General features: G+C 41.1%; 1 protein-coding gene across 8 annotated transcripts in view; it reads left to right on the plus strand.

Annotated features, from left to right (window-relative positions):
* The window catches only part of ST3GAL4 (ST3 beta-galactoside alpha-2,3-sialyltransferase 4), a 176764-nt gene extending 159956 nt beyond the window's left edge, over positions 1–16808 (plus strand). For all 8 annotated transcript variants that reach the window (XM_060787110.2, XM_060787117.2, XM_060787113.2 and 5 more), the window contains 6 exons: positions 942–1002; positions 3629–3724; positions 5057–5246; positions 9086–9229; positions 10024–10167; positions 14275–16808. In XM_060787110.2, the coding sequence (XP_060643093.2) occupies positions 942–1002; positions 3629–3724; positions 5057–5246; positions 9086–9229; positions 10024–10167; positions 14275–14361 (722 nt within the window). In that variant the 3' untranslated portion in view covers positions 14362–16808. The remainder of the gene's footprint in view (positions 1–941; positions 1003–3628; positions 3725–5056; positions 5247–9085; positions 9230–10023; positions 10168–14274) is intronic.
* The last annotated feature ends 320 nt before the right edge of the window (positions 16809–17128 follow it).

The following is a 17128-nucleotide window of genomic DNA, read 5'->3' on the forward strand; positions in this document are numbered from 1 at the left end:
AAACCCTTGTGCCAGCAGGACTGAAGACCTATAGGTCAGAGGTTCGAATCTGGGAGAGTGCGGATGAGCTCCCTCTGTCAGCTCCTGCTCCCCATGCGGGTATAAGGGAGAAGCCTTGCAAAAGGATGGTAAAACATCAAAACATCCGCTATCCCCTTATTTATTTATTTATTTATTTGCTGTATTTGTATACCGCCCCTCTCAGCCTTCCGGCGACTTGAGGCGGTTTACAAGGCAAAATTCAATGCCACCAAAAACACAACAAAAACACAACGGAACAATGGCTTCAAACTACAAGAAAGGAGATTCCATCTGAACATTAGGAAGAACTTCCTGACTGTGAGAGCTGTTCAGAAGTGGAACTCTCCGCCCCGGAGTGTGGTGGAGGCTCCTTCTTTGGAGGCTTTGAAACAGAGGCTGGATGGCCATCCGTCAGGGGTGCTTTGAATGCGATTTTCCTGCTTCTTGGCAGGGGGTTGGACTAGATGGCCCATGAGGTCTCTTCCAACTCTATGATTCTATGAATTGCAATATAAAAACATCAACACCAATAAAATCATAACAGCTGTAATAAAACATAATTCAATAAATACTCATTAAAACAATGTCCAATCCCATCTTGTAGTTCTTATGTCCGTTACTCAGTATTTGCAAATGCCTGCTCGAATAACCATGTTTTGAGTTTGGAAACATCCTTGCAGACGGCCAAATCTCTCACACCAGAAGCGACTTGCAGTTTTTCAAGTCACTCCTGACACAAAAAATAAATCTTCAGGAAACAGTTAAAAGAAATAAAGGGATCGCCTCTGATGAACTGGTTCCTCATGAAATCCTGGTGGATGGGGACTTCTCTTATTATGTTCTTGGTATCTTAAAATATCTGTTTTGTCACAACATAGGTTAACTTCGTTCATTGGTGCCTTTTGTCTCTTTTTTTCTAGAGGAAATACTTCTGCGGCTTCTGGCTGTCACAAGTTACTCTCTTCCTGACAGTGTACAAAGGTACTAAAAGTTCATACATTCTTCTGCTGTTTTGAGACGTTTAAGCTTCAGCATAGCCAGCTGAGAGTGTGCTTGGTATAGCAATATGAATGTTGAATTTGGGCCCTGAATCCTTGTTCAGCCATGGGAAACCACTGACTGAGAGTGAGTTTCATTCTCTTAGCCTCAGAGGAAGGCAAAGGGAAACTCCCTTTGAATAAGTCTAATTAAGAAAAACCCTGGAAATAGCTTCGTCTTAGGGTCGCCATAAAGCGGAAATAACTTGAGGGCTCACAACAAGAGCAAGAATGGTATTTACAGTTAAAACAAGACTGAGCAGTGTTGCTTTTCTCACATTTTGCCGTGATGGAAAGGAGATTCCACCTGAATATGAGGAAGAACTTCCTGACTGTGAGAGCCGTTCAGCAGTGGAACTCTCTGCCTTGGAGTGTGGTGGAGGCTCCTTTGGAAGCTTTTAAACAGAGGCTGGATGGCCATCTGTCAGGGGTGCTTTGAATGTAATATTCCTGCTTCTTGGCAGGGGTTGGACTGGATGGCCCATGAGGTCTCTTCCAACTCTATGATTCTATCTTTTTCTGTTCCAAAGAGGAGAGTGACTCCATGTGCAACAATATACCTTTCCAATTAGTTTCAAGACCTCCATGTTTAACATCAAAAGAGACCCAATTAAGTGTTCGTTATCCATAAACAATTTAATTTCAAACTCAGATGGATCTTTTTCAAAGTCAAAGAGCTTTTTAACAGGCTTAAATCTTTCAAAGAGCTGTTTCTGTTGATGTGAGTGAAAATCGTAGCCATCATTTATTGTCTCCTCCTAGCATTTAAATCTAGTTTGATCATTTTCTAATACCAGCAAATCATTACTTTTTTGGTACTCTTTTTTATCCACTGCCTTGTTGAGTATATTTCCATAATGGTATTTTAGAACATAAGCTGGGTTTATATCTTCCATATTCTTAGAATGCCACATCTTACAAAATGATTTTTAAAATCAACATTTGCTTTATCCTTATCGTTCTGCAAATAGCCGTTCCACCCAAACCTCAGGTCAAGACCTTCTAGGTTTATCAATATATAACTATTTAATTTGTTCATTCAAAGGAAAATATACTTTCTGAACTGGAAACTCAAGATCTCTCTTTTCTTCTCCTCTTGAAGGACTTTAATCTTATCCTGGGTTGCCAAATAAATACATTTATTTGGAAATTTAAATGGCTAGCATGACTTGAGATTTATAAAATCATTCACAGTGTGGTTTTCCAGTTTCACAAGAGGACCATCTGATGTACCATAGTGGCCAGACCACACTGAGTTAGGGTTAAGGAACATCCTTGTTATAAAGTCGTTGTAGGTTTTTTCGGGCTATATGGCCATGTTCTAGAGGCATTCTCTCCTGACGTTTCGCCTGCATCTATGGCAAGCATCCTCAGAGGTAGTGAGGTCTGCTGGAACTAGGAAAATGGGTTTATATATCTGTGGAATGACCAGGGTGGGACAAAGGACTCTTGTCTGTTGGAGCTAGGTGTGAATGTTTCAACTGACCACTTTGATTAGGATTTGATGGCCTGGCAGTGCCTGGGGCAATCTTTTGTTGAGGGGTGATTAGATGTCTCTGATTGTTTCCATTCTGATGTTTTGCTGTTGTAATTTTAGAGTTTTTAAATACTGGTAGCCAGATTTTGTTCATTATCATGGTTTCCTCCTTTCTGTTGAAATTGTCCACATGCTTGTGGATTTCAGTGGTTTCTCTGTGTAGTCTGACGTGGTGGTTGTGAGAGTGGTCCAGCATTTCTGTGTTCTCAAATAATATGCTGTGTCCATGTTGGCTCATCAGGTGCTCTGCTATGGCTGATTTCTCTGGTTGAGGTAGTCTGCAGTGCCTTTCATGTTCCTTGATCCGTGTTTGGGCCACACTGTGTTTGGTGGTCCCTATGTAGACTTGTCCACAGCTGCATGGTATACGGTAGACTCCTGCAGAAGTGAGAGGATCCCTCTTGTCCTTTGCTGAACGCAGCAGTTGTTGGATTTTCTTGGTGGGTCTGTAGATAGTTTGCATGTTGTGTTTCCTCATCAGCTTCCCTATGCGGTCAGTGGTTCCCTTGATGTATGACAAGAACCCTTTTCCTCTGGGTGGGCCTTTGTTTCTACTCTCATGGCTTGTTCTCGGTCTTGCGGCTCTTCTGATGTCTGAGGTGGAGTATCCATTGGCCTGGGGAGCCCAGCTGAGGTGGTTCAGTTCATCTTGGAGGAGGTGGGGTTCGCAGATTCTTTTTGCACGGTCTGCCAAGGTTTTAATGGTGCTTTTTTTTTTTACTTGGGTGATGGTTGGAGTGTTTATGTAGATATCTATCTGTGTGTGTGGGTTTTCTGTAAACGGTGTGATCCAATTGTGGATCTGGTTTACGGATGACTGTACATCCTTCGACAATACATCCTTCTTACAATCTTTCTTTGTAAATAAGTTAGTCTTATGTGAGCTTATCTGTGTCAGTGCCTATTAAGATTCGACCTGACCCTCTGCAGTTTGGAGATGATGATCATGATGATAAAAACAACAACAAAATGATGATAATAATCACTAAATCGGACAGATGTGTAACTTAATATCTTCCATTTTCCTTTGCAGTTTGAAGTGCCGGAGATGCGCAGTTGTAGGGAATGGTCACCGGCTCCGAAACAGCTCTATGGGAGACGTAATTAACAAATATGATGTTGTGATCAGGTACCGGAATGCCCAGGGTTTGTGATCTTAAATTCTAGAAGAACTAAATTCAAACATAGTGAATTTGTTTATATAATAATAATAATAATAATAATAATAATAATAATAATAATAATAATAGTAAACAACTTTATTTATACCCCGCCACCATCTCCCCAATGGGGACTCGGAGCGGCTTACATGAGGCCAAGCCCGAACAACAATTTGCAATAAAGTAAAACCAAAAACATAAACTGAAAACGCAAACAATAAACAACAACATAATTACATAAAACATGTAAATACATAGCAATATAAAATTACAATAGGCACAATCGCAATGACAATGGGCGGGCTACATGTAATGATTAAGAGCGAAACTGATTAAAACTAATTAAAAACTCAGGCGAGATAAAAGAGAGACAGATTATTTGGGGGGGGGGAGGACTCATTATAGTGGGGGTTGTGGAATCAGGCTTTCCCACGAGGGGGATGACGACACATATACTCCAATGACAAGACGTTGAGGTTAAGCAATAGTATGAGATCGTATACCTACTCATCAAAGATGAGAGTGTATTCATGCTTCACAATTATAGCACTGTCATACCACTTTAACCCCCGGTGGCGCAGTGGGTTAAACCCTTGTGCTGGCAGGACTGAAGACCGACAGGTCGCAGGTTCGAATCCGGGGAGAGGCGGATGAGCTCCCTCTGTCAGCTCCAGCTCCTCATGCGGGGACATGAGAGAAGCTTCCCACAAGGATGATAAAAACATCAAAATCATCCAGGCGTCCCCTGGGCAACGCCCTTGCAGACGGCCAATTCTCTCACACCAGAAGCGACTTGCAGTTTCTCAAGTCACTCCTGACATGGCAAAAAAAAAAAAAAACCCATTTAACTGTCATGATCCCTCCTATGGAATTCACCCATTTTTAGTTTGGCAAAACTCTTAGAATTCTTTAGTTCAATTCCCTGAAATTCTGTGTTACAGCTCTTTGGTGGAGATTTCTAATGAAACTTCAAATCCCATTATTCCAATGGGCTGAGCCATGTCAATTAAGATGACATCAAAGTGCTCCATTTGTATTATATGGGTACATTCCAAGTTCTTTTTTTAACCACACATAACTATGGTGTATTTTTGCTCCTTATTCCCACCAACAGCAGTAAAGTGATAGGGAAAGACATGCTTTCTTTTTAGACACAAGATAGCTGTTTAAAAATCATTATGTTGTAGAGTAGAGGCTAGCATTTCACTGTTTTTATGATTTGGGAAAATACTGAGAGACATTTTTTGGGTTTATGTATGTTTATGCCTTTTGTCTCAGTGTGTATTTTCTTAAATTCCCAGGCTGAACAATGCTCCCGTCCATGGTTATGAACATGATGTGGGCTCTAAAACCACTATGCGGCTCTTCTACCCCGAGTCAGCACACTTTAACCCCAAAACTGAAAATAACCCAAACACGTTGCTGGTGCTGGTGGCATTCAAACCCATGGATTTCATGTGGATGGAGACGATTCTCCACGATAAAAAGAGAGTAAGTAACTAGCGTACGGCAGGGCTGTATCCTCTCACCCAACCTATTCAACTTGTATGCAGAACACATAATGCGATGTGCGGGGCTTGACGAATGCAAGACTGGGGTGAAAATTGCTGGAAGAAACATTAACCAGTTTAGATATGCAGATGACACCACTTTGATGGCCGAAAACGAGGAGGAGCTGTGGAACCTTCTAATCAAGTGAAAGAAGAAAGTAGAAAACATAAAAAACCCAAGATTATGGCAACAAGAATGATTGACAACTGGGAAATAGAGGGAGAAAACATGGAGGCAGTGACAAACTTGGTATTTCTAGGTGCAAAGATTACTGCAGAAGCAGACTGCAGCCAGGGAATCAGGAGACGCTTACTTAATGGGAGGAGAGCAATGTCCAATCTCGATAAAATAGTGAAGAGTAGAGACATCATACTGGCAACAAAGATCCGCATAGTTAAAGCAATGGTATTCCCCGTAGTCACCTATGGATGTGAGACCTGGACCGTAGGGAAGGCTGAGCGAAGGAAGATGCTTTTGAACTGTGGTGTTGGAGGAAAGTTCTGGGAGTGCCTTGGACAGCGAGAAGATCCAACCGGTCCATACTTCAAGAAATAAAGCCTGACTGCTCATTGGAGGGAAGGATAGTAGAGGCCAAGATGAAGTACTTTGGCCATATCATGAAAAGAAAGGAAAGCTTAGAGAACACAATTATGGTGGGGAAAATGGAAGGAAAAAGGAAGAGGGGCTGACCAAGGGCAAGATGGATGGATGGGATCCTTGAAGTGACTGGATTGACCTTGAAGGAGCTGGGGGTGGTGACGGCCAACAGGGAACTCTGGCGTGGGCTGGTCCATGAGGTCACAAAGAGTCGGAAACGACTGAACGAATGAACAGTAACAAGTAACGGGGAACTCAAGGGGAGCACACTTTGGCAGTCCCCTCCTCTCTGTGCTTTATTTGTAAAGATGGACAATCTGGAGCATATGTGTGATAGAAAGACAAGTCCTATGACCTTTTTCTAACCCAGTAGTTCTCAACCTGTGGGTCCCCAGATGTTTTGGCCTTCAACTCCCAGAAATCCTAACATCTGGTAAACCGGCTGGGGTTTCTGGGAGTTGTAGGCCAAAACACAGGCTGAGAATCACTGCATAACCTGAGAAGCATGCCAGTATATTATAAGTGTTCACATAATCCTGTGGATTTCATTGAATCTGGAATACTAGTATTGAGCCAGCTTGTTTTCTGCTACTCCAGAATCTAGAACTCAATCCAGTGGGTTCAAATTACACGAAAAGAAATTTCACTTGAACATTAAGGTAAAGGTTGTCCCCTGACATTAAGTCCAGTCATGTCTGACTGGGGTGTGGTGCTCATCTCAATTTCTAGGCCGAAGAGCCGGCGTTGTCCATAGACACCTCCAAGGTGTCCATGTGGCCGGCATGACTGCATGGAGCGCCGTTGAACATTAGACATTAAAAAAAAATAGAGCTGTTTAATGATACAAATCATTATCCTCCAAGAGTGTTGTCCACAGCAGTCAGACAAGGTTGCATCCTTGGTCCTACTTTGTTCAAAATATTCATTAACGATCTGGAAGAAACTCTGTTGGATCCTAATGGGCATTTGCCCAAGCTCAGAACAAGGAAAATTCCTTTATTGTTCTATACGGACGATGATGCTTTTATCTCACACTCCAGAGCAGGATTAAATTGCTTACTAAGAAAGTTCCTGAATTATTGTGCACAAGATGGCTTCAAAATCAAATATGGGAGTATAAAGTTCCAGTTTGTGTGTGTGTGTGTGTGTGTGTGTGTGTTGGCAGGGGGAATTCTCCATGCTGATGGTCCCTTGGTGGGCATACTTCAGGACAAGTTAGAAGCTTCCAATATCTGGTTTTGTTATTCCACCACACAGTGTATAGACTTCATTTCTGAAGGTCTTTAAAGAGAGGTTGGATGGACATCTTTCTAATGTGCTTTACTTGGACTAGATGATCTTGTGATACCCTTAAAGTGCTGGTCTTAGCCTATAAAATCCTATACAGCTCTGGCCCAGCTTACTTGTCCTAACGTATCTCCCTCTACGTTCCACCTCGTAATTTAAGATCTACTGGGGAGGCCCTGCTCTCAGTCCCACCAGCTTCGCAAACGCGTCTGTTGGGGACGAGGGACAGGGCCTTCTCAGTGGTGGCCCCCCGCTTGTGGAATTCGCTCCCCAGTGAGATCAGATCGGCGTCCTTCTTCCTTACTTTTAGGAAAAAACTAAAATCATGGTTTTGGAGCCAGTCCTTTGGCTGGTGGGCACAGCAGCACTTTAGACACTGAACCCGGACCATAAGACTGTTACGACAATTGGAAACGGCTTTGTGACTTTGTGATTACTGTGATTATGTCACTATGTGTTTTTGTGATTTTAATTGATTGTAACTGTTTTAATTTGCTATGTATTATGATTTTTTTTATTGTGTTATTGATATTGCGGCATCGAATTGCTGCCTGTGTTAGCCGCCCTGAGTCCCCCCTTGGGGGTGAGAAGGGCGAGGTAGAAATGGTGTAAATAAATAAATAAATAAATCTAATTCTATGTTTTTTGCCATGTGAGGATGTTAAAATCTTATCTAGTTTCCCCAGGTATAAAATGAGAACAATACTAATCTACCTGGTAGAGTGAGTTTTGGGTGGACATAATTATAGCAGCTGTTCAAAGAATTATCAGTCTTCACTACACAGCCGTGTGTCACCACAAGCCATCTTAAGATGTGATGGAGACATAGAAATCCAAGCAAAGTAAAAGAAATTTGTTCCCAAGAAGTACCCTATATACTCGAGTATAAGCTGACCCAAATATAAGCTGAAGCACCTAATATTACCACCAAAAAACTGGGAAAACATATTGACTTGGGTATAAGCTGAGGGTGGGAAATGCAGCCACTACAGGTAAATTTCAAAATAAAAATAGATACCAATAAAATTACATCAGGAGGTGATTTTTTATTATTTACATAAAACTGTAATTTGAGATAAGACTGCCCAACTCTGATTAAATCATTACATATCTTCAATGTAAATGTACTTACGTATCCTTCCAACAATAATAAAGAGTATTGTCGAAGGCTTTCATGGCTGGAATCACTCAGTTCTTGTGGGTTTTTTCGGGCTATATGGCCATGTTCTAGAGGCATTTCTCCTGACGTTTCGCCTGCATCTATGGCAAGCATAGATGACCTCACCTCTGAGGATGCTTGCCATAGATGCAGGCGAAACGTCAGGAGAAATGCCTCTAGAACATGGCCATATAGCCCGAAAAAACCCACAAGAACTGAATAATAAAGAGAGTAAAATAATAAATATAATAATAAAGTAAAATAATGGAAATGCAATAATAACAGTAGTAATAGAGTAGAATAATAAATGTAATACTAGAGTAAAATAATGAAGTAAGAATAAAGTAAAATAATAAATGTAATAATAATCATAAATAGTGTAAAATAATAAATGTAATAATAATAGTAGGGTAAAATACTGTAAATGTAATAATAATAAAGAAAGTTAAATAATGCATGAAATAAAAATAATACTAAAAATGGAGTAAAATAATAAATAACCTTGACTCGAGTATAAGCCGAGGAGAGCTTTTTCAGCCTAAAAAGGGGCTGAAAAACTAGGCTTATACTTAAGTATATACAGTAATACCTAAACAACGCTGCTGAAATTGACTTTTTTCCAACCTTACCTTCCTGTTTCCTCAATATTTAACCAAGCTCAGGTTTCATTCTTCAACATGGGTTCATAAGATTCAAGAGCACATGATCGACTTCTCCATGTTTATTCTCCTTTCAGATTCGAAAGGGCTTCTGGAAACAACCTCCATTAATCTGGGATGCAAATCCAGAGCAAGTGAGAATCCTGAATCCATATTTTATGGAAGTTACAGCTGCTAAATTGCTAAACATACCAATGAAGCAGCTGAGAAAGTTTAAACAGGTAAGAGGATGAGCTCTATTAAAAACAAACCAAAACAAGACAACAGATAGAAGGGGTAGATTATAAAGACATGAGATTGGAGACTTTTGTTGTTGTATATTGAAGACATCTGAGCCTTTTGAATGATGGGAGTCTAACAATTAATAGACAGGGTTGTTGTAGGTTTTTTTGGGCTATATGGCCATGTTCTAGAGGCATTCTCTCCTGACGTTTTGCCTGCATCTATGGCAAGCATCCTCAGAGGTAGTGAGGATGCTTGCCATAGTTGCAGGCAAAACGTCAGGAGAGAATGCCTCTAGAACATGGCCATATAGCCCAAAAAAACCTACAACCCAGTGATTCCGGCTATGAAAGCCTTCGACAATACAAATAATAGACAGTATTTTCATTTTCCTGCAAGGGCGTAAGTAAGCCTGCCTTTAATGTCCTTTGATGATTTAATTCAGCCTTCTCCAACATGACATCTGCCAAATGCAGTGGACTATAATTCCCATCATACCCAGTCATTATGATAATTAGTACAGAATTTTCTAAGTCTTATCAATGTAAGTGGGAATATTTTCTAAAACAGCACTTCTTTAACAAAAGGAGAATAGCTGCAGCTTCCTGGAATGTAAAGGCAGATTTGAGATATTTTTGTGTTATATTGTGTTACTGTATTTTTGGGCATTATTATTATTATTATTATTATTATTATTCAGATATGGCACATTTGAATCATTCACTATAAAAGCTGTACAAGGAAGGATACATTTATAGGAGAGTAACCATCTGCCCTGTTGCTTTTCTTTTAGAAACCAACTACAGGCTTGGTGGCGATCACGTTAGCCTTGCACTTCTGTGATGTGGTCCACATTGCGGGCTTTGGATACCCAGACTCTGCCAACAAGAAGCAATCTATTCATTACTATGAGCAAATCACCGTAAAGTCTATGGCTGTGAGTAGGTGCATCTGTCTTGTTGAAATGAGAGTTTGGATTGTCATCCCTTAGTTCAATAAGCCAAGATATGAATAATTATTTTGCCCATATTCACTGCCTTTTTGCATGTGAGCAGACAGCAGGATTCCATACAATTTCCCTAGAATTTCCAGTTTTATTTGTAATAGAAAACTCATTAGCAGTCTTGGAACTTATGTATTACTGCATTGAGTTCTGTTTTTATGGGGATCTCCATAAGGAATTTTGGGCAGTTAGGTTGGGCAGTCCAGCTCGAAGGCGGTTGGACATTCCTTTCTCCCAAGCAACAGAGAATCCCTCTATGATGTCTGGGGGCATTTCCATTATCTTCATATCATTTTAGGCCCAACAGAGGCCTTCTTTGAAAGTAGAAGTAAAGAAGAAGTGACTTCTGCTCACTTCCTTTATTAAAAAGCCCCCAAAACACAATCCTCCAAGGTCTTTTGGGGGAGCTAATGCAGCCATCTACCATTCAAAAGTTGCCGGCTCTGGACACAAGAATAAATATTCTCTGTATCCTCTCAGAAGTGAATGTTATTCTTGTGCATCCAACTATAGGAGGCATCTGGGCGTTTTGCTTGCCCCTTTTCTTCCTTCCTCTCTCCCCCATTTTCCATCCACCATTGTACTGGGAGGAGCTGCGTCAGCTAAGACGAGGTGATGGACGAGATGTGTTCTAGTTCTGATTGAACTTTGTATAAGTCTTCTGTATTGATATTGAACCAGTGGAAGCTCTATCCCATATTCAACCAAGCAATCATAGTGAAGTGTGCTATGGTCCCTAGATTATTCATCTGTGAAGAACATGTCCTAAAATACAAACAGCAACAGAGATGTCGCAACTCAGGGTAGTTTCCACCTTGCTCAAGACACCACCACACACCAAGGCTGTAGGTTTTGTAGTTTATTGAGAAAAAGCAAAATCAAAACAGAGAAATAAAGATGCAAAAGTTCAATAGGCAAAACAGAGTCTTAAATGTAAAGGCAAGGTTCCCAAGATCCAAAGGCAAATAACATGAAGCATAATCCCTTAGCAATGGTCAAACGAGATTCCATGGTAGAGAGATGAAATCAGGATCAAAATCCAAGTCTCAAAGTAGCCAGAAGCTTTCCGCAAAAGCCAAGGTAATTCCACAGAAGTTAACAGGGAAAGAGCAACATTGGACTGACAGGAAATGCCTGTCAGCAACATCATTAAATAAGTTTCTCTGACATGAAAGCATTGCATTGACCTTTGGCTTCACGCTTGCTGGCAAGGCGTGTGCTTCTGCGAATTCTTAATTGTAAACAATCCTGTCTACTCATTAATTCATTAATGAGGCTGGACAACTCATTATCTTGGCCCAGTTGGGCCTGATCCCCCTGGGAAGCGAAAGGAGTTTCCACCTGCAGTTGTGGAGTTTCACTATCTTTATCTAAAGGAACATTCCTTTCTCTAAGGAACAGACTTGCTGTTTCTTCTTCTTCCCCATCTGTCTCACTACTTGGAACATGTTCAGAAATCTGTAACCCATCAGCCTCCTCATCATCCTGCAGAAAGTCAGGCTCAGAAGGCCCAACAGGCCCAGAAGGCCCAGCGTAAGGCCCAGACAGTTCAGTCTCAGGCTCAGACAGAGCCACAACACGAGACATCCTTCGCTTATTTTCTTGGTGTCATAACTCTAGAAGGACATTGACAAACTGTCGGGGGCAGCCATCATGGTGAGAGTCCTAGAGACCAAGTCCTGTGAAGAACAGTTGAAAGACATGGGAAAACGTAGCTCGAAGAAGAAAAGGTCAAGTAGGCTAGGTACTACCCTCAGTTGAAACTCCTGATTCTAGCAAGGTGGTCAGGCACAAGTTGGCCAGACAGTGAGCAACATCTCATCTCAAAATTTTGGGGTTCCCATTCTGCCAGTCACAAGCTTCCAATGGCTGCTTTCCATTGTCTAAATGTGAATGGCTGTTGCACAAAAGAACAGTGTTGTCGTCAGTCCAAATGTCAAGACGAACCAATTAGTGAAAAATGTGGCAAAGAGATTTTTGGCTAAATGTGAGGAGAATCTTCCTAATGAGAAGAACTTTTTGGCGTTGGAGCCATCGGTCTCAGAACTGTACATAACTTAGCAAAGGAAGGAAAAATCTCTACCAGGGTTGCCAAAGTTGCATCCAGCAATGTAGAGGCTGCATTGAGCAACATAAACTTGCAATCTGAAAAATTCTATCCTAGTTATATTTTACCTTGTTCACGTCAGCATATTTTCAATTTTAATCTATTACATTTGGCCCGGCCATTTAAAATTGTTTATGTCACTATTGATTGTTTTTGTTTATGTGATTTATTTGATTTGTATTTTATTGATTGTTTATTGATGTTGTGTTTATTGATGAGTTGTTGTAGGTTTTTTCGGGCTGTATGGCCATGGTCTAGAGGCATTCTTTCCTGACGTTTCGCCTACATCAATGGTAAGCATCCTCAGAGGTAGTGAGGTCTGTTGGAACTAGGAAAAAGGGTTTATATATCTGTGGAATGACCAGGGTGAGACAAAGGACTCTTGTCTGCTGGAGCCAGGTGTGAATGTTTCAACTGACCACCTTGATTAGCATACAATGGGCTGACTGTGCCTGGAGCAAACTTTTTGAGAACACAGAAATGCTGGACCACTGTCACAACCGCCATGTCAGACTACCCAGAGAATCCATTGAAATACTCAAGCATCTTGCCTTTACTAATAATATAATATAGTATATTGTATATGCATATAATATTTATAATATTATAATGTAATACAATATAATACTAGTAATAATAATTCAGCATTATAATTATAATTATTTATTTACATTACATGTAATATTACTAATAATATTACAATATAATGGTATAGTGCTATATAGTAATATATATTGATATTGTACTATGCTAATAATATAATATATTGTATGAAAATATATATTGTAAGCCGCTCTGAGTCCCTTTCGGGGTGAGAAGGGCAGCATATAAATGCCGCAAATAAATAAATAAATGTGGACAATTTCAACAGAAAGGAGGAAACCATGAACATGAATAAAATCTGGCTACCAGTATTAAAACACTCAAAAATTGCAACAGCACAACAACAGAGAGGAAGCAGGCAGGGACATCTAATTACCTCTCAACAAAAGTTTGCTCCAGGCACAGTCAGCCCATTGTATGCTAATCAAGGTGGTCAGTTGAAACATTCACACCTAGCTCCAGCAGACAAGAGTCCTTTGTCTCACCCTGGTCATTCCACAGATATATAAACCCTTTTTCCTAGTTCCAACAGAACTCACTACCTCTGAGGATGCTTGCCATAGATGCAGGCGAAACGTAGGAGAGAATGTCTCTAGACCAGTGGTTCTCAACCTGGGGGTCACGACCCCCAGGAGGATCGCTTGGCCATTTTGGAGGGGTTGCAAGGCCACCTCCTTTGGCCCTGCCCCCTCCTCAAAATTGCTCCTCACAGGGCCCAGGCCCTGCCTCAGAGCCTGGGACACCCGACTCACACCCCCCCCAAGCCGGGCGACCCATGTCTGTGGAAGTCAGAGCTGAATCGTTTGAAGTTACTGCAGATCCCATCATCCATTGTCCAACCTCCCCAAATATTGTTTTTGTGAATAATCACTATGCTTTAATTATGTTCAATTTGTAACAATGAAAATATATTTACATTATGATTCATAACAGTAGCAAAATTACAGTTATAAAGTGGCAACGAAAATAATTTTATGTTTAAGGGTCACCACCACATGAGGAACTGTATTTAGGGGTCACGGCATTAGAAAGGTTGAGAAACACTGCTCTAGACCATGGCCATACAGTCCGAAAAAACCTACAACAACCCAGTGATTCCGGCCATGAAAGCCTTCAACAATACATTGTATTTATTGATATTTTTGTTTGATGTACTTTGGGCTTGGCCTCATGTAAGCCGCATCGAGTCCCTTGGGGAGATGGTAGCGGGGTACAAATAAAGTTTATTATTATTTATTTATTCTGTGACATAATTTTACCGTATCATTTTAATGTATTTGAAAGACAAACCAGCATGCTGTATGGGCTAATGGATTTCTGTTGTTTTGCAGACATCAGGGCACAATGTTTCGCACGAAGCATCAGCAATAAAAAAGATGCTCGAAGTGGGACTCATCAAGAACCTCACTTACTTCTGATGGAACATGGATACCCACTTTCCCACCCTGAGCTGGCTGATGCACCAACTGGAGCCTCGTGTGGCTGTCTGTTCTCACCCATATTGACTGAGACCCTGCAGTGTTGCTCAAAGGACATGCAGGCTGGGGAAGAAGCTTGTATTAGGTGCATCAGTCGCAGGGGAAAATGTAGATGGTCCTGGAAAGAGGAGGACATTGGTGACAAGGGAAGGCAGGAGCCCTGAGCTGTTGGTGCCCTTCACCTGACCCGTTGCATGGCTTTTAGGAAATGAAGCCCTGACATTGTTACTAGTGTCAAAGTTGTACTTTTTCCAGTGACCAAAGCCAGTTCTCAAGAATGATACCACAGACTTTCCTACAGAAGTCAAATATGTCTGCTATCACTGTTGCCTTCCCACTCTGAGAGATGGCTGTTTACCATTCTTTATAACTGGGTCTGAGTTGCCTCGTGGAGTGATTGGCAACCGCATTGAGAATCACGGGGTGTTACCCATCTTTGTTTTCCTGCTGCGATGAAGATGATACAAAGTGTTCCGGTTCAAGTCCCCTATGCAGTAAAGAGCCTAGGATGGCCAGGAGAGAAAGATGTGAGGGATGACCGGAGTCGGTGATATTGATCATATTTATCTCCAATCCATTTGTTATGCTTCTGCAGACTGCAGCAGAAGAGGACAATGCCCTTCAGTATTTCTTAGATTTTTAATTTTTTTTAACTGAAAACATTTGAACTGAATGTTTGTTTGTTTTCCAGGCACTTGACTGAAAGTAATTCTCCTTCTGTGAAGGACGTATCTGTATGTGTTTAATGACTCTCTTTCTCTGTCCGTTATTCCAAATCTGTTTTTTCAGTATAAACTTTAGGCTTCTTTCCTCCGGCATATGAGCATTGCTTCCCTGCAGGAACAGGATTATAATACAAAGGGAGGAAGAGCACAGAAACCTGCCTTCTCCTGAGTCAATCCAGAAGTGTTGATGCTGACCAGAAGGAGCTTTCCAGGGTTTGAGGAAGGAAGCTCTCCTTAGCTTATCTGTAGATGGTAGAGAATGGACCTGGGTTTTTCTACAGGTAAAAAAAGGCTGGCCCATCAAGTGGAGAAGTGTCCATTGTAGAGCAAGAGAACAGAAATAATGTTTCTCATGAATTGAACCCGAGATGGCACAGCCCTTTTTTCTGCCTCTCCAAGAAGTATTTTTACCATTATCACTCACAACTGTTTTTAGGGCTTAAAAGTGGGATGAATATGAAGTATGTTGCCTCTATATAATAGGCAGGGCAAGGGGAGTTGGTCCAGATATTTCAGAAATGTGTTCCAGGTTGGATGTATCTGCCCAACTTGGACATAAAGTCAATGATTGCGAGAGGCTGTTTGGATCTGGCTTTGGGTCGGATGGAATGACAATGATCCTACATTGCTTCAGTGTAGCGTAAATATCTGCTGGCGGAAATACGTTACACCAGTGGTTCTCAACCTGGGGTCCCCAGATGTTTTTGGCCTGCAATTCCTAGAAATCTCAGTCAGTTTATCAGCTGTTAGGATTTCTGGGAGTTGTAGGCCAAAAACATCTGGGGAACCCAGGTTGAGAACCACTGCGTTACGCAGTTGTGATGCTAAATAGCAACATGACACAATGTATGTAGGTCAGTGGTTAAATCTCATGGCTGACAGCCTATTGCATAATTGCAAAGTACGGAGAAATAACGTTTTCCCCATTCTGTGTGCTATCGTATGCGCAGTTGGTCTGTGTGCAACCCTGCTTATGCCGCCATTGACTGTTGTCTAAAAGACTCTCTCTACATTCATAGTGCAACTTACGTTTACATATGCCACTAACAAGTTACCAACCAATATGTTAATTCCCCCCTTCTTGTACTTTCAGTTTTGGGATCAAGGTGTATTGATGTCTCTTAAATTAAGTCCACCTGATCCCTTTTTAAGGTCTGAATTGACTACTGCAGAATCTGGAACCTTCTTCACAAGGGAAAGAAAACAGTGAGACAGATGATGAAATAACTTGCATGTACACCACCACTGTACCTTTCATGAGCAGCCAACGTGCCTTAGCCATGGTTGCAAAGGCCCAACTTTCTGGGCCTTGCCAGGAACACTACCTCCAATGGCTTAGGCCATCACCTCTCTTGTCCCGAAGGTGGTTGATTGAAGAGGGTTGCCCATAGTATGATCTGTGAGAATATCTCGGGAATGAGAACATTGGGGTGGGTTTACTATCAAGAAAATCCAGACTGTTCCATGCAGGTAAAGAGAAAAAGAGCTTGATGTTTGTGATTTCCAAAGGATTGTGACTTCCACAAGGAATCTTGAAAGTGTTTTTCCTGGTTAAATGATACTGCAGTTCAGTGTTAAGTAATTTAATAAATTTAATTTAAAGCTATCCTTATGAATCATAAATATATGTTTTGGAAAATAAAGTTGCTCATTTCAGATGGATTTTGTCTTGTGGTTTGGGTCAACTAGGACAAGTTCAGTGTAACGTTGGTGGGTATGTTTCAGGGTATGTCTCTAAAGCAGTGGTTCCCAGCCTGTGGACCACGAGACCTAAAATAAGGCTCTAGATTATTATATATGGTGTTCTGTGGGCAAGCAAATGGTGACTACTGGATAGCATATGTTCTGTGTCAGAAACTACAGCTGATCATAGAATCATAGATCAGTTTTTTGTGGTAAAATTAGGTGCCTTGGCTTATATTCGGGTCGTCTTATACTCGAGTATATACGGTACTTCTAAAGTATTTTTTTAAAAGAACAGC

Source organism: Anolis sagrei, chromosome 7 (genome assembly GCF_037176765.1).
Source record: "Anolis sagrei isolate rAnoSag1 chromosome 7, rAnoSag1.mat, whole genome shotgun sequence".
NCBI classification, from domain to species: domain Eukaryota; kingdom Metazoa; phylum Chordata; class Lepidosauria; order Squamata; family Dactyloidae; genus Anolis; species Anolis sagrei.